This window comes from Poecilia mexicana, unplaced genomic scaffold (assembly GCF_051168715.1).
Source record: "Poecilia mexicana isolate PSO_F unplaced genomic scaffold, ASM5116871v1 scaffold_7, whole genome shotgun sequence".
NCBI lineage: Eukaryota > Metazoa > Chordata > Actinopteri > Cyprinodontiformes > Poeciliidae > Poecilia > Poecilia mexicana.
The window spans coordinates 14,846,016-14,871,091 of record NW_028263376.1 but is presented as its reverse complement, the minus strand read 5'-3'; the positions used below and the strand labels follow the sequence as shown (position 1 = coordinate 14,871,091).

General features: G+C 39.1%; 2 protein-coding genes across 2 annotated transcripts in view; both read left to right on the top strand.

The window, feature by feature from the left end:
- Positions 1-1,602: 1,602 nt before the first annotated feature.
- Positions 1,603-8,820, top strand: sall4 (spalt-like transcription factor 4). Its single transcript, XM_014979716.2, has 4 exons — positions 1,603-2,003; positions 3,913-6,351; positions 6,436-6,740; positions 6,826-8,820. The coding sequence occupies exons 1-4, from the start codon at positions 1,937-1,939 to the stop codon at positions 7,261-7,263; spliced, it is 3,249 nt and encodes a 1,082-aa protein (XP_014835202.2). The 5' UTR covers positions 1,603-1,936; the 3' UTR covers positions 7,264-8,820.
- Positions 8,821-11,094: 2,274 nt separating this feature from the next.
- atp9a (ATPase phospholipid transporting 9A) overlaps positions 11,095-25,076 on the top strand; it is a 39,516-nt gene continuing 25,534 nt past the window's right edge. The window contains exons 1-10 of the mRNA XM_014979703.2: positions 11,095-11,291; positions 16,505-16,649; positions 19,149-19,262; positions 19,443-19,551; positions 20,395-20,453; positions 21,802-21,853; positions 22,775-22,869; positions 23,458-23,538; positions 24,244-24,319; positions 24,702-24,778. Of these exons, the coding sequence (XP_014835189.1) occupies positions 11,224-11,291; positions 16,505-16,649; positions 19,149-19,262; positions 19,443-19,551; positions 20,395-20,453; positions 21,802-21,853; positions 22,775-22,869; positions 23,458-23,538; positions 24,244-24,319; positions 24,702-24,778 (876 nt within the window). The 5' untranslated portion in view covers positions 11,095-11,223. The remainder of the gene's footprint in view (positions 11,292-16,504; positions 16,650-19,148; positions 19,263-19,442; positions 19,552-20,394; positions 20,454-21,801; positions 21,854-22,774; positions 22,870-23,457; positions 23,539-24,243; positions 24,320-24,701; positions 24,779-25,076) is intronic.

The following is a 25,076-nucleotide window of genomic DNA, read 5'->3' as shown; positions in this document are numbered from 1 at the left end:
ATTTCATTTCGCTTCAGTGAGCCTTCCTGTCTCCACAGTTTTAAAAGCTTGGTGAGAAAATCACAATCCAAAAAAGAAATAAATCCTGTCTGAAAACTATCATTGAGAAACCAAAAAGATATGACCACCTTTTACTCTGTTTGCACTGAACTCATCAGGATTTTTAGCTTATAGTTCTTGAAATGTGACTGCTGGTAGGTTGTCTTGCTTACTGTCCTATGCCTGAGGTGCTACATTAATAATGGCACCCCTCTCTTTGTTGTTTCTCCCTAGTGTTTTGCAGTGAACTTCCTGGAATGCTTTAGGCGCACAAACTGAGCCAACAATGTGGATGTAAAGCAGGGCCAACAGAATTTATCTAACCTCCATTTCTGTAGAACAAAGCAGCATGAAGGTAGCTTAAACTGAATTAACTGGAACAAATATCTCACCAAACACAATCAGAGCTTCAGGTCGCTTCCTTGTTTGTATTTACATATGAATTTCTATATAATCAACAGTAGAAGCACGATAAAATGACAAAGTATAAATGAGTTGCTTATGAGTTCTAATGATTTTAACATACTTACATCTTATAGATAAACATACTGTTTATGCAAATGTAGTTTTGGCACATTTTTTTCATAAACCTTCTTTGACTACATGATTGGAACTAATGCCTAGAGAAACTAGGCATCCTTCACATGCATTTGAAGGACAATGATGAATGCAAATTCTGCCCATTCTTCTTTCCCAAATTGCTCAACATCAGTTAAATTAGATGGATGTCATCTGCCATTTGTTTTAAAATCTTGTCACATTCTCATATTGATTAAAGACTGGACTTTAACTGATGATTCTTAGAAATCAATACACACTTTGATCTAAACTATTTCATTTTAGCTCTGGATGAATGTTCTGGGTCATTGTCCTGCTAGAAGGTGAACATCCACCCCTATCTCAAGTATTTTGTACTCTCTAGCATGTTTTATTTCAGTATTACCATGGCACGTTGGTGATATATCGTTTAAATTGTGTATTCTTTGTATTTTTACTTCATAGAACTGCTGAATTTCTAATAGGTGGACTTTGGGTACTAATTTAGTGACTTCTGAGAGCCCTGGATTTCAATTCTGAGTAAATTCCCTCAATACTAATTAGCAGCACAGTTTTTAGATTTTGGCAACTATAACTTTGTGTTAGTCTATCAAATAAAATCCCAGTAAATTAAACTTTGATGTGTTAATTCTAATATAACAAGATGAATCCTCTGTATATCTTTGCATTGAGATGCTTTTCTCACACTGTAATTATAATTTGAGCAATTTTTTTTCATATTTTATTTAATATACATACCATATTATATGTTGTGCATACCTATCATTAGCTGAGTTTAGCATGAGTACTTCATGATGCAACTGTTGTGTCACGTTTCAGTGAGAAACTGCTCCTCGTGTTAAAGCCTTTAACAAGAGGAGCAGCGGTCAGACGAGCGAGCCCCCACAAAATGGGTGGTCATTTTAGTTGCGTTAGGGGAAGGAGCAATGTCCACTTTTTAAGCGCTGTAAGTTGAAGACCATTTAAAATGAAGAGACTCGGCTGGCCTGTGTTACAGTAGCCTACATATTTCATGAAGGAGGAAAACAAGACCCAGAAGTTGGATATTATTAACCCTGCCTCCATCCCTCCGCCCGGCCACTAGCGTGCCTCCCCACGCCCCCTTCGGCCACACCGCTCTGCTCATCAATAGGGAGCGGATTTGAATAATGTGTGAGCGCTTGGACTGGAGCCAATCAGCTGTCGGGGGCCTGCGATAAATCGCAATGCATTATTGATAATAATAATCACGTTGACATGCGCATTTCTACTGGAGGGGGGTTAATTTTTCCAAGGCGAAGAATTTGTAGAAGAAGAGGAGGAAAATTGCCTGCGACTCTTTGCTCCTGATGGTTGCACCATGTCGAGGCGCAAGCAAGCAAAGCCGCAACACATCAACTCTGACGAGCCCGACTCATTGGGAACTGGTGAGTTTTACACGCTAGATAAGCGGAGGAAACTGGGGCACCAAACTCGCTCCTTTTATGAACGAGTTCCACTGTCTTTTTTTTTCCATGCTCGAAGAGTCGGATTTGTTTCTTTAAAAAAAAAGTACAGAAAGAAAAAAACGTTGTCCTCTCGCACTGTGACCTGTTGCTGGCCCTTTGACTTGGTCGAGGTTGGCCTAAACTTAGCCGCGGTCGTGGGAAGAGTCTCGTTGGAAAATAATTTTGAACACATACAGGCACGCTCACAGGTGTCTCGCGACTTAAAAATGCAGCATTGTAAGTTTTTACTCCTTGAAGCGGCCGACTCAAGTCGCTTGCTTGTAACTTTTTGTGTAGCTCAGAGCAACTGGCTCTCATTTAAGTTAAAATTGTAACATTAATTTGAGTCAGATTAGTGTGCTTGTGAAATATTAATCCTCTTATTTTTCGTTCGTTTTATGTTTTTTATCCATCCAATTAGATTGCAAATTTGGACTTTTTTAAAGAATATTTGCAGTTTTAGTAATCTAAAAATCTCATTGATTTCTTTTTTTAAGGGGGTTACTGCGCAGTTTCGCTCTTCCTCGTTGCTTTTAACAGTTGCCAACAGTTGTGGTTTTGTAAGCTTATTATTCAGTTGTAGTCATGCATTTTACACAATTATTGAATTTTACTTGCTTCCAAATATGTTTCATGCCCATATTTCAGACAAAGGTATCTAAAAACTGTATGAAATGTGATTCTGGTGTAAGCTGACCTATAGGCAATAAATCGCCCAGTTTAATGCATGACTGTTTCCTTTAGTACATATGCGGAGAGGTGGGGGATGGAGCAGCAGTCGCCTTTTTTGTGGAGACTGTGTGGGGGTGCGTTTTTTTTTTTCCTTCGGTGTTGCCATATGCAAGCTCCGTTGCAATCGCACTTCTTACCTTTTTTAGATTTGTGAAACTGAAGATAAGTTGGATAAGATGAGGTTTATTGCAACAGAATGTCGCGTTACAGGAAGATTTGTGTTTGCTCCCATTCATTTTGAGTCTGACCTCGTGTCAGATCCCAGTAAAGGTGATCAGAAACAGGTCATGCGCCGTCAACTGCTGAACTGCTGCTTCTTTCTCGTAAATGTGGCTTATAATAGATAAATATTCGTTTCATTCAAAGATTGCCACACACGCTTGTACATGCTATCAATTCGCAGGTGTTTTCGCCGCTTAAGTTAAGAGCGGTCTAACTGTATAATGTGGGAAGCCACACTCGCTACTCCCTCTTGGACCAGTTTGGTTTTTTTTTTTCTTCTTCTTTTTTCTTTTTCTTTTTTTTTTCGTGACACCGCTTCAGTGCCTCCTGGTGAGCAATTAACAAGGCCAAAAGTTTCAGTGGGCAAATTCAAACAGGTGGTTTGCCTTCTTTCTTTGGGAGCATTTGCATTTAACAATGCACCCAGTTGTGAAATGGCCCCTCAGTCAACAGATAAATTAAAATGCACACTTTAAAAAACAATCAGTCTGTCTTTGTGTGTAAAGAAGTAGTTAATGGGGTTGTAATTGTTGGATACTTATTTTGTAGATAATAAAATAAGTGGTTTTATTTTTTTTTTTGGCATTAGAAGTGAGCCCAAACATTTTTTTCTTTATTTAAGCAATTTTAATTTAAAAATTGAAGGGAACTAAGTGAGAAGAATCTCCTGCTTCTTTGTCTTTTAGGCTTTGTTTTATCAAAGGTGGATGATTGCCCTCTGCTGGCCCTGTGGACACTTGGCAAATATGTTTTAACTGCTGTGATGCTATAACATTTTAAGATATTTTGTCGTTTTCTGTAATTATTGCCTATTTTTAAAAATGAAAATTTGTTTAGTTATCAAACAAGGCTATATAAAGTGCATTCATGTAAATCTCATGTTCTCTACTTGAAGGTATTCCTCGAGATGATCAAGCTGAAGATGCAGAAAATGATGTAAAAAGGCTAAGGATGGATGAAACCAAAGTCTGCAAAAAGTGTTGTGCAGAATACTTTGATGAAGCAGAGTTTCTCGAGCATGAAAAAAATTGCACTAAAAGTCAGCACGTTGTCATCATGAAAGAGGGAGATTACAATGAGGTGCCTGAGGAATATTCACAAGGGTCTCCTGAAGGCCTGAACAGTGACCATGACGATGGTCAGTCAAGCAGTCATTCCAATGCAGACCAACTTGAACGGGCGGAGGAAGAGTCAAGCATGAATGCAGAGGATTCTGCACAGCAGGATCAAGAAGAGATGTCCAATAGTCCTGAGAGAGCGTTCCAGCCTTCACCTAAAATCCAAGATTCAAATGTCACTCTTCAAACCTTGCCTGATACTAAAGTGGCTGTCTCCCAGCATTCTTCAAATGCACCCCAGGCCTTGCCACAGGATGTCTTTCAAGCTATCCCCATCATCTTGGAGCAGCTAGTGTGCCTTCAGCAACAGCAGTTACAGCAAATCCAGCTCACTGAACAGATTAGAATCCAGGTTGCCATGATGACCCCACAGGGACTGCAGCCATCAGTGAGTACAACAATGGATCCCCTCAAAGCTCTGGGTGCACACTTGTCTCAACAGCTGTCTGCAGCAGCAGCTCTGATAGGCAAAAGGACTGGCAGTCAGAGCCTTACCATGGAGTCAGTAAAACAAGGTAAACTACCTCTTCCCACTGGAATTCCTAACTCTCTGAGTGCAGGTTTGAGACCGTCTGCCTCTAAAACGGACATTTTGAAGTGTGTTCCGGATCTGGGGAGCCGTTTACAACCACTGCTGCCCCAGTCTCCAGGTGTCATGAGTTTCCCTAGCAACTTTAATGGTATCCAATCAGGGATTGACCCTTCTAAAAAGCTGAAAGCAAAGATATTAACCCTCCCATCAGAATCAAAGAATGGGGAATTATTGTTCAAGCACAAGTGTAAATACTGTGGAAAAACCTTTGGCAATGACAGTGCCCTCCAGATTCACCTCCGTTCTCACACTGGAGAGAGGCCTTTCAAGTGTAACATCTGTGGAAACCGCTTTACAACCAAAGGAAACCTCAAAGTGCATTTCCAGAGACATAAAGATAAATATCCTAACATCAGTATGAATCCCCATCCTGTACCAGAGCATCTCGACAGTATTCCCACCAGCAGTGGCATTCCTTTTGGTATGTCTGTGCCCATCGATGAGTCAAATCTGACAGAAACTAAACCTGTCATAAGTCATCCAGCTGCTGCTGGGTTCAATCCACAGCCAATACCAGGATTCAAACCCATGTTTGATGGCTTTGGGAGTGAGCCGTTCTCTCAAAAGCCCTCCCCATCGACGAGTGATAATTCCCCATGCATTTCCACAGTGTTTGGTCGAGACCCGGGACTTGATCCAAATCACAAGGAGGCTAAAGAAATGCTTGGTGCATTCCATCACATGAATGGTGGTGCCCTTCCAGGAGAACCAAGCTCTGGAACAGCAAAACTTCAGCAAATGGTGGATGGGCTGGAAAAGAGGACCAACGATCCCAATGAGTGTGTTATCTGCCACAGGGTGCTCAGCTGTCAGAGCTCTCTCAAAATGCATTACCGCACACACACTGGTGAAAGGCCATACAAGTGCAAGATCTGTGGCCGTGCATTCTCAACAAAGGGTAACCTCAAGGCTCACTATGGAGTGCATAGAGCCAACACTCCACTTAAAATGCAACACTCGTGTCCCATCTGCCAGAAGAAGTTCACAAATGCTGTTGTTCTGCAGCAGCACATTCGTATGCACATGGGTGGGCAGATCCCCAACACTCCAATGCCAGAAAGCCAGTATGAAGCAACAGAAGCAATGGAGCCATCCATACCAGAACAGAAGTCTATGGACAACAGTGGTGTTGACGCAACCATGGAAGGTCATGAACCAGAGCTTCACTCCCAGAAGCTGACTGACTCCCTAAACTCTCTCCCATCTGCCACTGAAGAGCATCCGCAAAAGCTTGCAGCCCCTTTACCGTTCTCCAGCCTAGATGTTCTGAAGAATCTCACCTCTGCCCTCGTCCTGAAACGACAGAGCAGCACCGCTTCAGAAAGTGAGGGAACACCCAAAGGCTCGCCGCCAGTTCAGAAAGAGCAGGAGTATCAGAACGGCCGAAGCCCACCCATATCTGACTCAGCCGTGTCGTTTCACTCCTCTTCCCCAATGAACATCAGCAGCAAGTCCCCTGAGGCAGCAGGTGATGAATTTACTCGCAGTCTGACCAAACAAGAACCTGATGGACCACAAGATGGAGGCGAGTCAAGTGGAGCCCTTGACCTCACGGCTTCTAGCAGCTTTAATACCAAAGTGATTAAAGAAGAACCTGGAGTCCCATTTACAAATGGGGACTATGGTGAGTTTTAACTATGTTTAAATGTTGGAAGCTGTCAAATAACTGTGCATTGATCTATTTTTTTCTTGTCTTTTGCATTCACAGCTCCCAGCAACATGCCTTTTATGAAGATTCCTCCAAGTTTGGGCAGCCTAGAAATGAAGATTCCACCTGAAAATCCTTTGGGCCCTCATGGATTATTCAGCTCCCAAATGCCTCAGGGAACAGCTGTACCTTCCTCCATCTCCACGGCACCTCGGCGATCCACCAAACAGCACATATGTAACGCATGTGGCAAGAACTTCTCATCGGCCAGTGCTTTGCAGATCCATGAGCGCACGCATACAGGGGAGAAGCCATTTGCTTGCAACATCTGCGGCAGGGCTTTCACCACAAAGGGAAACCTGAAAGTAAGTCTTCAGAGGGTTTTTGGGAATTGCTGAGGTCAATTTTGGGTATCGGCTTTTAACTAGGTGATTTATTCTCTTTTTAAAGGTACATATTGGCACCCACATGTGGAACAATTCATCTCGCCGTGGCCAGCGCCTTTCCCTGGACAATCCCATGGCAATAATGGCAATGGGCTCTGAAGCCAAGATTCTCCCGGAAATGTTACAGGCACCCAAAGAGCTGGGTGCGCCACAGATGAGCTTTGACCCGACTATCTGGAACCAGTATGCTGCTGCTGCCTTCACTGGTGGCTTGACCATGAAGACCAATGAAATTTCAGTCATTCAAGGAGGCGGCATCCCGTTGCCTGGGAGCCCTGCCGGGGGGCCATTGATTGGCTCTACCGGAGGCCTCTTGAAGATGGATGGATCTCACTCTGGCTTGCCTGGCGCAATGGCTGAAATAGAAAAGAACAGTTCAGAAAGTGTGCCAAAGTCACAGTTTCCACATTTCATGGAGGAGGGCAAAATTGCAGTTAACTAATTTTTTTTGTTTGGTTTTGTTTTTTTAAATCAGCAGGTAATCCCTTCCCACCCCTCTTCAATTTGCAAATGTGTCCCTTTATATTTGAAAGAGGTACAATCAATGTTCATTAAAAAAAAAAAAACCTTTCAGAATTCCATCTGGATTGGCTGAGAGATTTTGTTTTACATTTAATTTAGACTTTCTTTCCCCTCCTGATCTCATTGATTCTCGAGTGTTAAGCTCAACTTGATTTATTACTACTGTAGGATTTTTTTTATTTTATTTTATATGAACACATATGCGGGTATTTTCTCATGTGACTTTTATTTGTTTTGCTGTCTATCCAGAAGTTTGAATGTATGACTTACTTGAAACTTGCTTTAACTCAGACTGTCTCCTTGAGAACTTCTTGAAGGATTATGACTTTTGTAGGAAAAGTTAAAGGACGTGAATTTTAAGGACCCCAGTCTGACCGGGCAGGGCATGGTCTCAGTGTTTAGAATTAATACTATGGCTCACTACATGTATCATTTAGGACTACTTTCCCTTCTGTTGTGTGCCATAGGTTTTATGACATTGTGCATTTTTCTAGTGATAATTGTCATTAACTTTTTCTCATTGTGAAGGGCCTTTGATCAGATTTGCTTTCACATAAAAATAAGTCAAAGTTCTACAGTTTTAGATTGTAGATTATAAATGCATTTTTATTGTATTGGTGCCAAGATACCGATGTTGATTCATATATTCAAGTGCCTGATCTGAACTAAACCTGCATTTTAAGGCACTGTTAGATTGTTACAAATACTCTTAGACTGAAAGAAATGGTGTTTCCTGGTCTAGTGTGGCATACATTTCATAATATTTTCATAGTTTACTCAAGTTGGTTTTCACCCACATACTCTGCTCTGAAAGTTACATTGGCACATTTAGTAGGCTGAGCTCAGAAGGCCGTCTTACGCTTAGTGTTGTCATGCCTGCACTTTATTTCAGGTTCTGCTTTTACATTTCACTTCGCTTGTAATTGAATGAAGAGGTGACAAATTGTCATTTTTGTTGACCTTTCTTTCCGCAATGATCCAAACTACCGGTCAAGATTTCCTTATTTCTTCCTTGGTCTTATCAGTTTGTAGCAGAATTTATTTATTTATGATACGAAATGCTTGAGTTTAGGGGTAAGTTTCTACCTCATTTCGATATTAGTTGTCCCTCAGTGCCCCTCACACTCAATGCAACGTTCTATATATTTTCTTCCTGTGTATGCTATGGAAATTTTCACTCTCAACCTGCTGAGTTGAACAGTAATGAATGTATCACTGGACACTTTACACAACTCAGCCTGGTCCGAGTACTTTGTAGGCTCCTGCTGTTCATTCCTTTATCGATATGCATTTGCCAAGTTGTGCCTTTCTTTAAGTAAACCATGTCAAACCTGTTCTCAAGTTGCTTCCACAGTTCAAGCAACGTGGAGCCAATTTGGTCCTGTTTACAGTGTAAATGTGTGTTTTTCTTTCAGTTTCTTTGAGCTAAATGTTTTCTGATTTTTGAAGAATAAAATCAGGGTGACTTTTTTTGACACTTTTCCTGTCGTCTTTTTTTTCCAAAACTAACCAACCTGGTTGGCTACCTGGGTGGTAGCGTTACTTTTCTAGTTTGTGCCATGCAAGCACAAGAACTCAGCTGAGCTTTAGGTTAATTTTTGACTCTAACAATGCTCAACATTCACATAAATCCCTAATTTACATCAATTCACTTTCAGAGGACTCTATAGTGAAATCCTTTCTCCTAATTCTCATTTCCCACCATCATTAATCCAGTGGCATTTTGCATTCTCAACGAAAACCCATTTGCATCCACAACTGAAGCATGCAGTCCATTTTGTGTCAACTGTACATTGGCCACTTCCTCTGCAGTTTTAAATGAGGCAATAATTTGCATAATTGACCTTAAAGGAACCAAGCAATTCTTGTGGACAAGTGGGAGGGAGTCTTTAGAAATGATGTAGTCTGTGCAAACACCAAATCGGTTCAGATGTCGAGAGCTATAGAGATTTTCTGTTTACGTTATGTTTTGTTTTTCAGAGATGGATTGCTGTTTTTGACATGGGGAATATAGATTACAAAGCCTTGTTTAAAAGAAAATCAAAATCAACCATGATGTGCAAAGAAAAGTACACATAAGATGAAGAATGACCAGGTGTCATGCATAGTTGAAACACTATACAGGATGGAATCATGAAAGCCAAAGCTGATTTCCATAGTGGTGGCTTCCTAAATCATGATAACAAAGACTAGTTCGCCTCTGCAAATGTCTCAACGCTCAGGCCAAAGTGGTGGCATGCAAATTTAATTATTGTAGGCATTACTCATTATACAAATGGTTCATTTTGCAACAAAAGTGTACAGTCACCCAGTGTTTGATTTACATTAATAAATGTTTGCACATGTTGCTTTGTGGATTTATAATTAATGCTGAGGGTGTTCAACACACCCAGCCACCTTCAGGCCACAGATCCAGGTGAGCTTTGGAAGCCTTGTGGTCACTGAATATTGAAACTTTGCCTTAATAATTTTTCACTTACTATCAATCCACCCACATGTTTTAGTAATTTTCAATTACATAATATTCATCCTCTAACTTTGTTCACATTTTGTCATGTTACACCCACAAATGTAATTTTATGTGTTGGACTAACACAAAACAGTGTACAATTAAGAAGTGGAATGAAAATTATCCATAGTTGAAGGTCTCTGAGTCAGAAGAATTTAACTTTTACAGTTGCATGTTTCTATTAAGTTTACACACATACAGGGAATGTATTCTTGCATTCTTCTCTGTGTGACATCTTGAGCTAAATCCAATTGTGCAGAAAGCATGTGAACAGAAATTCCAAAGCATTATTTGAATGTAGCACACACTTTGAACTAAATCCTTTCATGATACCTCTGACTCCATGTTTAGGGTTTTCACATCACTGGCAGGTGAACACTGACCACAGTTTCATTACTTTTTTTTTTAAGCCTGTAACAGCTTTTCTTCCAAGGGGCACTATTTCACATTTTTAATAAGCTTATTAATTCTGACCAGACTTTTTCTGTCTCAATAAAACCATCCTTGTAGCACGATATTGCCACAACTATTCACCTTTGGGAGACAACAGTGTTTAAAAAAAGTTTATGTTTGGCAAAAAGTTTGATTCTGAGACCTATTTTTTCACTGCAAATTGTCAGCTAGACTTTTTATGACTTTCTTTCAATTATGTTTTTTCTTGAAACCTTAGGCATTTATTTATTTTATTGAATGAATTAACGTCTGCGGCCATCCTGGTCCAGGTAGGAATTTAATAACTTTCTTCTAAACCGTTTAACTGTAGCTCTGCCTTTACAGTCTTTTTCAATAAATTAGTATATGTATTCCAGTGAGGCTTGTTAGTCAGATTAAAAGTACATTTTGAAAAAAGCAACTTTTAAGCAGATATACTTACATTAAGGCCATATTTCTGTGTTAAACATGTTTTTATGCTTTTTTATAGGTAGGATGTAATATTCAACTCTTAAATGTCACGCTTTCATTACAGAAAATAATAATTAACAAAAATAAAGGCTTGACAACATCAGTCGCCGGCCACCATTGATGCTGCCACTACCTTGTTTCATAGAGAAGATGTGTCCAAAGTGATGTAATCTTTATTTTTTATCAAAAATGAAAAACTACACGAAAAATATTAACCAGTATAAGTTACTAATTTGTGTTTGTTCTTTTTCTTTTCATAAGCTAGTCATGTCTAAATAGCATTATAAATATAGTCACGTCGTCTTTCCGCCCGGTTGTTTGTCCCCAAACATCCGGGCCGTCTCTGTCCCCAGCACCGCCACCCTACGCACTGTCCTGAGTGACAGCTAGCAGCCTCCGCCCAGGCTAGAACCGCTACAACCAGGTCGACTTCTTCCAACGCCTACCCGTTACCGGGGAGCCGCAGGAATGACCGACAGTATTCCCCTTCAACCGGTGCGGCGTCAGAAGAGACACGACAGTAAAAACAGGAATGGGTAAGGGCGTTGGGCAGCGCCGTAATGTTAATGTTATGTTTTTTGTTGTTTTTTGTACTTGTCGGGTTCTGCTGTTGTACCGTAAATTGTTTACACCTCCGCGTCGACATTGTGTCCGTGACCTATCTAAACCTATGCTAATTTCTCTTGTTTTTTAGTGGTTTAAAATGGCTAAAAGAGAGATTCATGCTTACATTTAACATGTCGCTATTCATTGTTGCACTTTAACAGCTAGCGTTAGCTAAGCTCCATGAGAGACATCCTTGTTCCGGGGTGCAGCGCTTGTAGCAAGTGCATTTGACGCCCATGTCAATATTTGCTCAGCTAACATCACTTCTGTCTTGCTGAAGAACAAAAAGCAGGGCTAATTCGTTAAAAATAGTCTTCAGTTCACAATTCATCAAAGCTATTCTTTATCAGATTATTCATTGTTGTAGCGCATCTAAAAAGGGCAGGCCCCATTACTGATGATGGAGAAGCAGGAGGCAGTGCTGACATGCTGCCCACAGACTGATGAGGCTGCCATGGTGATGTATATCTGTGAATTAATCTGAAAATACAAAGACTTTGAAATATGTAACCATGGAAAAGGTTGCATTAAATCAGTGAATAGCTGATCAGTAAATGAAAAGGCTTGTTCAGCCTGGTGCATCAGGCTAGCTACCCACACAAACAATGACAGGGAGGTTTAGAATGGTGTGTCAATATGTTTCCACAATTTTTCACATTCAGCTTTTATTTGTACAGCAACGCTGAAACGAGGTGCTTTGAACATAAAAAAGGATTTGATAATTTTCCAGTTGTAAACATGTATGGAGAATTTCTTATTTTTCAGCTTTCTTGCCATTTTCTATTTCTTAAAGGACACAAATTTAACAATACTCAATAAATTGCCGCTTTTGAACTAATTTCAACCTTAAATGATAGAATCTTGCTTCATATTTGATCTATGAAATATCTGCTTTTGGCTTTCCTGATTTCTTGATGTTGACATTCACCATAGAAACAACCTTAAACTCTGATTTTTGCCTTGACCACCGCTATGTACATAACTCATAACTGCATGACATGTACTATGAAATACTTTAAAAATACAAATAGTAAAACAACATAAACTTTGACAGAATATAGACATAAATCTGAAGACTGTGAATTAGTAAAAGTCATTACATGATGTGTCTGTCATCTAAAACAAAAAGATTATTTAATCCAGTTAAACTATACAAAATGAAATTAAATTTTGTAACTCATATTATTGAAGTTTCTTCAAATAGTTGTTGTAGATGATAATGGTGTTGGACAGAAAGGACTTCCTATAACGGTCAGTTTTACAGCCATTGTAAGTGAACCTCTGATCAAAGTCTTTGTTCTTGCCTAACAGTTTGATGACTGCCAAAAATCAACATTTCAACTCTCTCTTAGAGTTTATTTTTCACCATCAGTGCCGTTTGTCCAGTAATGTGTGATTTGACCTCATTCATGCGCTGGCTGCAGTACTGACCATATTCTAAACAATGCAATCAGAGCTGCTCTGCTCGACAAACGTGTTGATTCCATTTTGAAACTGCCTTGGCAGTTGAAACTGTCTCTATCTGCAGTAACTTCTGTAAAAGCTACACATTACACCTGGTAAAGGCGTTGTTTTAGCCTCTTAACTGTCATAGACATGCAAGTGTTTTGAGGGGGGACAGTTAAGAGTTTAGCCAGTGAGTCATCCTACTTACTGATTGTGAGTTTATCTTTAACAGCAGAATCTTGTTCATGTGATAAAATGTGTCCTTGCGTGGTAATAAATACATAATAAAGAACCCCATCACCAGTTCTCCACTTAAAGACTGACTGTCATTTAAATATAGCTTTAAATGATCTGTATATGTTTATTTTTTTATTATAAACTGTAGTCTGTAAATTCAGTTTAAGGCAGTTAATGGTGTTTTTGGATGAATTTGTAGCAACGGGATAATTGTGTTTTATCATTGGCTGCAATCCCTCATACTGAGCATGTAGCAACAGTGGAGAGGAACGACTCCCTTTTAACAGGAAGAAACCTAGACTTCTTCAAGAGAAAAAGTCTGGCTTAAGACTTAAACTTTAGGTTAGCAGAGCCAAAGAGGACAGTGGTTGATCTTTACACTTTTGCCAAGGCAGATAAGAAATGAAGGAGATCGGTGCTGATAAATCAGTTGGCACATAAATTGGTTCACGTCTAGTTGCATAGCCTTTATTTGCTAAACATTTGGTAGAAAATTTGTCAGTAGTTTAAGATTAAGAACTACATTGCAATGCATCACAGTCATTCATATTTTATAGTCTGATATCTCAAGACGTGTTACTTCTACTAGGTTAAAGACATGCAAGCTTGTGTCATAGTCTTTGTTTTGACAGTGAGAAATGACCTTACTTCTGCAGATAAGGTTAATATTTATTTACATGGCTCTTAGCTCAGTTCAGCGCTGCTCCTTCTGCATGTGTCCGGGTGGAGTAAGGTACACATTACAAACAGTGGAGCATTTACAGTGAGAGTTTCTCTGAATTGTAAATGATGATGTGAACACTTCCAAATTTGTTCCAGTGGTATAGCTCAGAAAAAGCCTGAAAATAAATAAATTTTGTATTGGTTAACTAAATCTCCCAGGGAAACATTCAGAAACTTCTGAGAAGTAATCCCTGGTTTCCTGTTCCCCCTGGGGAAGAAATATGATGTGGCACAGAACCCTGTTTTTCCTAGCTATTGACCGCAAGGACCAGACAAGGGCTTATAGGTGTGTTTCTACTGCAGGGCCCTTTTCCTGGAACCAGAGTTGTTTTGTTGGGCTATTATTAACAAAACTGCTGTATTTTCAAGGGTCAAAACAAATTACAAGCAGTAAAAACTTACCCCATAAACGGCTGTTGTAAGAAAATCCTACTTTTCATTTAGAATCATCTCTTGAGTAGAGTTTCATGGAACTAGAATGAGGAGTGTTTTGAAATGTTTGAATCTTTCAGTTTCATAATTCAGTCATATCAGATTGAACTCATCGGTTTAATGGGATGGGTGTTAACATTTGTCAAATAATTACAAAATGTGGCTGTACTGAAATTTTGTTTCCTCTTTTCAGTCAGTTTAACACAGTCTTCAAAGGAACCTGTAGATACTATGTACTTAACAGCTGGTTCTTTGAGTCACGACAGGAAAAAGCCTTTTCTCTCCTGTCATCACCAAAGTAAATATGTAGAGTTGACTAAACGCTTCTGAGACTTTTAACATGAACCGTGTGTTTGGTCAGGTGAGATGAGCTTTTCTGCAACAAACACTTCAGTTAGGACTGATGTGAAACAAGGGAGGAACATGTGAAAAAAATAAAATAAATTCTCTTAATCAACCGTCTTCATAGCCATCTCAGTCTACATATCTAAATTCAAAAGCAAACCTTTAAGTTAAGTTGGCATAAGAGGTAATTATTATTATTATTAGAAGTGATTGTGCGAAGAAGGATTCTTCATGAAATGAAAAGGATCATGAACAACCTTGAACATCGTCTTCATCAGACTGTTAAACTGTTAAACAGTGTCTTCAATCAGAGGTTTCTCTAGACTCACTGTAATACAGACTGCTACAGGAAATCCTTCTTGACCACAACCATCAGTAGTTGCCTTTTTGAATTAGTAAAGTATTTTTGAATTGATTAGAATAACACAGGACTCTGGACATTCTAAGGAGATTGTGGAAAGAGGAATGATCAAAGATCCCTGTCTTTATGCTGTGACTAGAGTTGTGCCGATCGATCGGTCACCGATCATAATCGGGCCGATTTTCGTGAAAAAGTGCATGATCGGTGATCGGCGATCATTGGCTCTTGTTGCCGATACCGATCATCTCATTTCGCAGCCTGCTTGTGCAGCTGGTCTCCTCTTTCCTTCACTCTGCGCAAACGCGCAGCAGCAAATCCTAAGCGATGTGGAACTATGACGCACTGAGTGAATGGGGAAGTTTGCGTGTTGCGGCGGAAAATTGAAGCACATCAAAATGCATCAACACTACGAAGCTAATACGACATAAAAACAATGCCATACTTGACGGAGTTTGGCTACATCGAGGCTCACTGCAGTAAATCAGACATACGGAGGATCAGATAGCAGGTAAAGCAGCGCACAGCTACAAACACTCACCCGGATTAGCATGACGGTCAGAAAGCTAAACAAATAACCTGGAAAATGATTTAAGTCTTCGAGCTGCGATGTAAGACGCTGGTTCTGCTCTCCTGTTGAACCGCTGCTACGCTACAGATAGTAATATTTCACAGACGGAGCGCCGCTTCTGCTCCACCTGGTAGTGACTCTCACACCGAACCTGTTTAAAGCTGCAGCATCTAACCTAAAAAAAATACATTTTACATATGTATTAAAACTTTCGCTGTCCTAACATGAGACAGATAATCTCTAAAAAAAAATAATCGATCTCCTCCCTGTTCTGCATAATTACTCCGCTCAGTCAGAAACAGCCAATCAGAACTAGCAGTAATCAGCTAGCCGCCATGCTATCAGGAAGTTTTCATTCAGTAACTCTGGATTGTTTATTGTATGGAACCTGTTTTTGCCTTTGAATGTTAAGTTTTATACTTGAATTTTTTTGGCAATGTTGAGAGGTTTTATTTTGGCTCTTTGTATTATTTAGCCTCTTCAGAGCTTTCATATGTTATCAGTCTGTTAAAGGTAGTATATCAATAGCAGTACAATTTGCACAATGCCTGTTTTGTTTAGTTTTCTTCTTGAAAAAAGTTATTAAAAACAAGTTTTTGTCTAAATTAAGATGAATTCATGGTTCCTTTTTCCACATAATGTAACCGGTAGGGTTTATGATAAAAAAAAAAAAAATAATAATAATTATGTGATCGGTATCTGTGATCGGTATCGGTGTATCGGCCCTCATGGGTGATCGGTATCGATATCGGCAGGAAAAAACCTGATCGGCACATCCCTAGCTGTGACATTGTGAAATGTTATATAAGGCGGCTAAGTGCTGTCCTATTGCTGACGGGGGTTTTATGAACAGCAGGCAATGATTGTTTCTCTTCTGAATTTTTTTCTCCACTGAGTAAATTTCCTGAAATTAAAGATCAGATGTTTCTTTTTTTTTCAGGTAGAGATTATGATGAATGTGGAAGATTGCTGCAGATACCTTTTTTTTTTTAATACATCATGTTTTTTCCTCCCTCTCTCGTTGCTTTCAGATGCTGCCCATGGTCAAGTTGCTGCGGCATGGGGGACTTCCGTCCCCGCACCGTGTGGCTCGGCCACCCAGAGAAGAGGGAGCAGCGGTACCCGAAGAATGTCATTAACAACCAGAAATACAACTTCTTCACCTTCCTTCCTGGGGTTAGTGTCAGTCAAAGGTCGCCTCTTCACCTTTCCTTTGTTGAACCTCGCCCACCTCCTTCAGGCAGACATGAGTTCACTGTCAACTTGTTGGACATGTTTTAAAAGAATTTGTAGTCCTAAAATGTGCTCCATCTTTTTTTTATTTTTTATTTTTTTAGCTTTTCTTGGAGATTTTGCTGGAAATTTCAGTCACTCATAGGCTCACTTTGGTCACCTCAGAGCAGCAGATGTATGATTATTTTTTATTTTCAGTGTTTCAGGAGTTTTAAATACCTCTGAAGATAACTCTTAAACCTTTTTAGGACCTGTAAAATTTTTAGTAATGCTGCAAAGAACACATGTTTGTGTCGCCTAATGCAGCTGCTAGTTAACTGCAGTCGTGGTTAAGCTTAAGCTAACTACATTTTAGATAAAACCTAAAATGAGAATTTTTCATTAAGACTTCACTTCACTTTTAATCTCTTGTTTTGTTTTTAATTGTCATTTAAATAATGAACTGAGTACAACGTTTGTGTTGTATGTAGTTTTCTCAGAGGAAAGCTCAGTAAATCCTCCTTTAGCAAACACCTGGTGTTGATAGAGAGGCCTATTAGTTTGCATTACCCATACTTGGACATGTGGACTTGGACTCCTATGTCTAAGTCTATGAGCTGTGTTTTGGATTATGGCATTTTCCTTTCCTGATTTGCATATTCTCATTTGCTTTCTGGGCATCCAGTTGTCTTAAGATATTTTTTTTATGTGTGTGTTAATGCCGTCTGAAATTGAAAGTAGCTCAGATTTGTTTGGGAAGCAAAAGACAAGAGCAAGAAGTTTTTGCATTGCAAATCAGGATGCTTTTTTGTTTACTCTGTCTCATGTCAAGATGTTGTTTCCTCCAGAAAATATGGCAAGCTTTATGCTTCTGCAGATTGGTTGCTGCGCTGCCGGCTCCACCGGGCAACGTCTCTGGAAATGCCATGGAGCAGCAGCATGAAGGCACAAGTTTTCTCCTAGTTGTAATCTTGCACAGAGGTGGTAATGAAAGTGGGCAAAGCTGAAGTCTGTGTGTTAAATTTAGGATCACACACTGGGGGATTTTTCCAGATTGCTACATGCTTAGCAACCGACAAAGAGCACAATCTGGTTCAAAGTCTGTGAAAATCGTGGAAAATTAAACACGTTTAGATACATATTGCTGCTAAGTTACTAATATTGTTGTTTTGATTTCTGCTGTTATGTCTGGATATAAAGTCACATTCAACTAATTCAGTTCACTTAGGGAACCAGAAAAGAAAAAAAAAACCTTCTTACAAATATATAAAAGTGATTTATTGGCTATTCATGTTGTTTGTGCTGCCATTATACTTATGTTTTATTGACACAGTGGCTTACTCAACCAGCGGGTTTGAGTGATGGGTCTCTTCTGTGTTATTTTGTGGGTCAGAAGTTGAAAAGTGTGAGAGCAGCTTTGGGACATATTTTAAATTAGAATTATTTATAATATGTAAGTCTTTGACATATTTATAGCTTTATTTTGAAAGTGTCACAAGACTAAATTCAAAGTCACACATTCCTGTTTTACAGCCATTTATAATAAATTTCTCCCAAAAACAACACGTTGTCATATTATCTGCAGGTTTTATTTATGAAAGCTTGTTTCCATATTTGCCCACAGAACCTTTCTGCTTTTGGAATATTTCTGTCATCTTTAATGTTGCACTCACACCCTGACTAGTATTAACCAATCACACTTGGTTATTATCAATTAAAGCAGTTTAATTTGACCTCTCAAAAATGCATAGCGACAATTTATCTGATGAAATAACTGACCCTATTACTTTAATATATTAATGTAAACATGTTGAGGTACAATTACATAAGTAGAGTAACCAATTTAACCAGCTATAGAATGGAATAGGCCACTTATCCTTCCATTGTTTCTCATGATTGGTCAAACACTAATCAATCTAAACAAAAAATTCACAACTACAAAGCGCCATAAACAAAAGTGATACTTTTACGTTTAAGTCTAAACAATCAACAAGCCAACAGCTTTTTACTTTAACCCATTTTTAATTTCATATCTGACAGAAATGACATTGAACACACTTTTCATGCATACATTTTCACCATCTTCTGTTGTGTTCAAAGCTACTACCTCTATCAAGGAACCCACAGCATGCCTTTTCTCTGCCACAAGTCAGAGCTCAAATAAAATTGGCATCGGCAGGAAAAGCCTGATTGTAAAACAGGCTATGGAGGGTTAAAAGGGAAGAAAACAAGTTACTTTTTAATAAGAGAGAATGTCTTGAAGTAGAATTTGACTAGTTTGTGTAATGTTTCAAGTAAGCAAGTAAATATTCAACTAAGTTGAATTTCTCACTGTGATTCTGAAGCCGAGGTTTTTAAGGTTCTTGTGAAAAAATTCAAGCGTCTGCAGGGACAAAAGAAGCGACTGGTTTAGTAGATGTTAAGTGTTTCACACAGTTCCTCCTCTCTGCTCTGTGTCCTCAGGTGCTGTTTAATCAGTTTAAGTACTTCTTTAACTTGTACTTTTTGCTACTGGCCTGCTCTCAATTTGTCGAGGAGTTACGCCTAGGTGCCCTCCACACCTACTGGGTCCCTTTGGTATGTTGCATTCCAACAAATGTTAATCATTGTAGTCCCTCCACTTCCTTTCCTCACACATTATTTGTGTTTGCTGCATTTTTCTGGTTAGTTTATACTGTTTAAGCTGCTCTGCTCTTCATTGAATTTTAAAAACTGTTTATTCTCCCTCTAATTGTGGCATTTCCCTCTCCCGTCCAGGGTCTTGTTTTGTTTATCACCATCACGAGGGAGGCAATTGAAGAGATACGGTGCTACCTTCGAGACAAAGAAGTAAACTCTCAAGTTTACAGCAAGCTTTCAAAAAGAGGTGAGAATGAAGCCTGAACAGCTCAGCTTATGTTTGTCTGTACTGATATCTGTCTGTTATTTGTTCCCCTGGATCAGTGCCTTCCACTAACTGTAGGAGGTTGGTCCTATTAAAACTTATTGGGGCTAGGGGAAATGGTGGGTAATTCAAAGCAGAGATTTAAAAGTGTACATAAGGGGCTTTGGAATAAAGTGGTAGCAGCAATAAAAAGCAGGGGACCTCTTGTGGTTTCCATCACTTTGCCTCTTTGATGTGGCAGCTTGTTTTAGCCATAAACACAATGACTGGTTGCCTCCATGATGGCAACCCCTGCGCATAATTTGTGGTTTTATAGAAATTTTATGGTGTCAGTACTTTGTTAACACAGGAAGAAACATTGTTTTTCCAAGTTTCGTTAAATCCAAAGTTTAGGAACAAGAAATATAAAAAAGTAACATTTTATTGAAGCGGTACTGTTTTATCAGGTTTTTTTTAGTTGTTTTTAATGTTCAAAGCACTCATGTGAAGTCCTGCAAGCTCAAATGCATAACAATATTAATGCACTTTAATGTCTTACATATGCAAAGCCAAGAGGTCACAGCACGGTTCAAGGGTCAGTGATCTCCTCCAAACAATTTTGCCTGTTCATTCCAAGTGGAATGAGAGAAAAAGGCTCAACTCCCCCCCCCCCACAACATTCTTTCAAATCTGCATGGAGAGCTGCTTTGGCATGCAGGACACCAGTTCACCCAGAGGATACCTTAATGTCTGAATGATTCTGATAAAGTAAAACCAATCTGCAGACTTTCAAAGTGTTGCTATATATAACAAACTTCCTCCTCTTACTTTTGTTCTGCTTTTCAGGCACAGTGAAGGTTAAAAGCAGCGGCATTCAAGTGGGTGACCTCATAATTGTGGAGAAGGTTTGTTGGAGATTGTTTGTTGAAGGTTTTGATGAACATCTGTGAATAGTTGGGGCCCTTCAGGACCGTTGAGTCACCGTTTATGTGACGGCCAATAACGAGCCGGGTTGTTAATCATCTGCGCCCCACTGGCGACTGAAGGGGAAGGAGTTAGTAAAGATTTTGTAATCTTGTGATCAATTCTGAGCCCCAGCCTGTCAAATCTTAATACTTACACAAGAGATGTGAACCTAAAATGGCTCTAATGAGGTTCGAGTACAAATTCAATTCAGTTAGTATTGATGTAATTTTCTTTGTTTTTTTTTTTTTTTGTTTTTTTTATTTCTGATATAATTTATGATTTATGTTCTTTTTGCTGAAGGCTAAAGACTTCCTTTCCAAGTCTTTTAATTCAGTTATTTCAATTAGCAGATTGAGAAACATCACCTATGATTTGAAAGTCAATATGGTGTCAAAAATGCAAACCTTGTGATTATAATAAATTAATAAGCGTTGTTGAAAGGAATTTGTCCTCAGACATCTGACTATTGACATTTTGAAAATAAATTTGCTCAATGGAAACACAGCAGCTTTGAAGAAACGTTTATTTTTTGATTAAAGGTTTTGGTGGTAGGATGATGTGTTTTTTGCTGCCTGTTTATTTTGCATCACATGTCACATGATCAACAACTGGATGATGCCACTGGCACAAACCATAAAGAAAAAGACAACAGGAAGTAGTTGAAGTTTCTTATTTAATGGAAACACCTCTATTGTGAAATCATGTGTTTTTTTTACACAAGTGTAATTTTGACAAAGCTTTGTTCACATTTGTAATGGAAACCTAGCTATAGATATGACTGCTTTGACAGTTGTCCAGCAGAGAGATCCCCTCCAGAAAGAGGTTATTGCTGAAGAGTGTTGTATCCAAGCTTTATGATGTAAAGTTAAATGGAAGGAAAAATTGTACCAGCAACAGTGACAACCTGTAGAAGATTGTGAAGCAAAGATCAACCAAGAATTAATTAATTTAGGGTTTTAAATTTTAATTATAATGGTCTTAAGAAGTCTGACGTTGAACATACTGAAACATTTTGTAGTTCTTTTATTGGCATATGTAGCATTTAAAGTTTGAATCCAAGTCCTGAATTGTTTAACAAAGGAGTCCAGATGAACCTATTGCATTTAGTGTAAAAAGCTGAGTGAAGGGTGATTTTTCTGGAAGACTTACGACTGCTTGGTTGTTGCTAATGTGGCTCATGCAGAGCTTAAAGTCTTGTTTGTGTTTAGTCATAGGGAGAAGTGGAGGGACAGAGAAGGAAAAGTAAACAGTCATGAAGTGATATTGAATTCTTGTTTTTCTTTCTAGAACCAACGTGTCCCTGCTGACATGATCTTTCTGAGGACTTCTGAGAGAAATGGTAAACATCTGCTGGTCATTCTCTCAGATAGCCACAACACCCCGACTTAGCTATCTGGTTTGGGAAATTATGTGTTTAAAAACAAAAAGGCACAGAGGTGCCAGGATTAACCTGGAGGCACAACAGGAAGCCTAAAGATGGAGCTAAATTCTTACTGGAACTTCTTGTAGGTTGATACAGTAATGGGCCGCATAAACAAAACAATGTACCATCTACAATGTCTTGCCCTACTTAATTTTTGTCTTTCAAATGAGGAGATAATGAAAAGGAAAATCAAGGGATGCACAAGATGAAATGCAAAGAGACAAGAGACGGGCGAGGAGAATGGCTCACTGGCTCATCTGAATAATCAAATATGGATAAGAACAAGCTCCGTCAGTGATGACGAATGTACTGAAGAACAATGCATTCTTTATTTAAAAAAACAAACACTTGTGTCACACAATCTGTATGTTTTTTTCTTCTTATAAAGCTAACTGTGGCTCTGTTTGAAAGACTTAATGTCTGTTGTTGCATCTTCCTGTTCCAGGAAAAAACAAACTTTGTTTTACTGGAAATAGTTGCTGGTTATCTTTCTTCCATGTGGAGGCCATTAGGTCAATTATGAAGGGCCTAAGCCATGATTGAGAGTTTTGGGCAGGATGACGCATGTATGCTGGAGGAGGGGGATGGGCTCTGGATGCCTTTCCTTTCCCTGCCAACAATAATGGGCAGCTCTCACTTTTAACTGGTGCAAGAATTATATTACTTATAATTTAGCATCTTGAAAGTTAATAATCAATATGGGATTCAGTCCTTGTGGAGTTTATTTGAGTAATTTTTCTTGTAAAGTGAAGCCAGGGAGGTTTCTGCTTTAACTAAATATCTATGTATGGTCGCCCTCTAGAGGTGAGTTTGTTTATAATGTTGCATCTTTTCCAGGATCCTGCTTCCTGCGAACTGACCAACTGGATGGAGAGACAGACTGGAAATTGCGCCTCCCGGTGGCCTGCACGCAGAGGCTGCCAACTGCCGCAGTGAGTGAGAAGCACACTGGAGAAAAAGTCGAGAATTATGCCTTTGTTTAGTCTCGTCCTTTCCCAGCTGATGAACACAGGACTGATTGTGAATCCAGATTGTTTTCTCAGTGCAGCAGCAGGTCTGTCATTACGACAAGAGTGGTCATTTGGGTCAAGAGTGGGGTGGCTGGCACTTCAAAGGACCCCGTAACTAAAAGGCCGGACTCACCTCAGGCCTTTACTTACAGGAAGGTTTTTAGTGTTTGACTCAAGACCTTTCAATTCTGAAAATACTCAAGGCAAGCTTGGTTTTCCTTGTGATGTAACTGGCAGCTCTGACCTGATGGTGCTTACTTGCATACATTAGCTGATAGCTTGAAAGTGATAATGATCACTTCTGATCAAATTGAAAAAACGCTAATTAGTTTTGCTGGAAATTTAAGTAGTTTTTTTGTTTGATCAAGTCAGTACATATTCTTTAGAAAGATACGGTGGACACTTTTGCTATTTTTTGTCTGCATGTCATTAAGCAAGCTCAGCAAGAGTGTAAAATTGAAAATCAGGCACAAGTCAATCAGATGTTAAGCCTTCTTTATTTTCTCGCAGGACCTTCTTCAGATCCGATCATATGTGTATGCAGAAGAACCAAACATTGATATTCATAACTTTATTGGAACTTTCACCAGGGTAAGTCTGTTCTTCTTGATTGTGATAATATTTAAATATTAGTTACTCTAACAATTTTAAAATTAATTTAGGTCAGTTATGGGCGCTTAACATTTTCAAAGTTGCCAAAAACTCTAAAGCGCTAAATGAAAAATTTGCTCCAATATTAGTTCATTAGCAGGTTAGCGGAAGTGTACTCAGTACTGGTAAACTCACTTCTTGCTCCTACTGATAATGTTTTATCCTGAGCAGCCTGCTGAAGTGCTATGCTAATGATAGCTTGTTTATGCTCTGTTTTGATACGAGTTGTTGATAGTTCTACTCAAAATATATTTGGTTGGAGTTAATTTTGTGCAGACAACACTTAAAGATAAAGGTATTCCCCTACTTCATAAAACTTAAAAATATCTGCTTCTGTCTGGACACAAACACACAGGGAGCTGCAGGAGCCAATACACACTTTCAGAGCGAAATCTATGGGAATTGAATTGAGTCTGGGGTTTTTAAAAAAATCTTATTTAAACTTTGTTACAGTTTAGTTGCATTATAAAAGTAGAATATGATTTTATTTATTTTAATTCCACTTGTCATCTATTTTTGTTATCTATTGTGAACCATAAATTAGAGATAAAATGAGCGTTACTGAAGATGTTTTTTTAAGCTCTTTGTTTTATATTTTAGAATGACTTGAGTGTTCCCTCACCATGTTTTACCAAATCTTTCCAGGAGGATGGAGACCCCCCAGTTAACGAAAGCCTCAGCATCGAGAACACCCTGTGGGCCAGCACAGTTGTTGCTTCTGGTAAATGTCTGACTCATATTACACCAATAAAGCTGTTATTCAGGAAATTAACTTGCTTCTTCTGGGACTGTTGATCTGATATTTTGTGAAAAATTAGTGAGGCAGAGCTTTGTCCATTTATAAATCGCTCAGTGAAACTTAAGTAGAATTGTTAAAAAAGTGTTTTTTTCTCTCCTGCAGGAGAGTAAATCCTCCTTAACCCGCTTTAACATGTGTTACCCATTATGCAATTGGAAATCTGACTTTCTTCATTTTAGAAAAGTCTATTCATGTCAGGATTATGGGTCTGGAAAACATCTTTCTGACATATTATGGTTGATGCCGGAGCTTTAGTCTATTGACCTGAGGCACTTTTTGGCCTTTTTGTCTCCCCTCACCCCAGGCACGGTGGTGGGGGTTGTGATTTACACAGGCAAGGAGCTGCGGAGCGTCATGAACACCTCCAACCCGCGACACAAGGTACAGTAGGGTGCCATAAGTGGAGTACGACTTGAGAACAACTTATAAACCTCACTGATATTCCGACTGTCAATTATGGACTTACTTAGAACTGCATGTAGCGTCTTGCAGAAGTATTCACACCCCTTGAGCTTCTCCTCACATTGCAACCACAAACAGTCTTAAATCTTGTCATGCTTCTTTCACTTCACAACAATGCTAAACTTGCTTTAATCTATGAAGTAAAACAAAGTTTGTGGTTGTAACATGTCAAAACGGAAACAAAGTTTCAGGATTATGCGTACCTTTGCAAAACGCT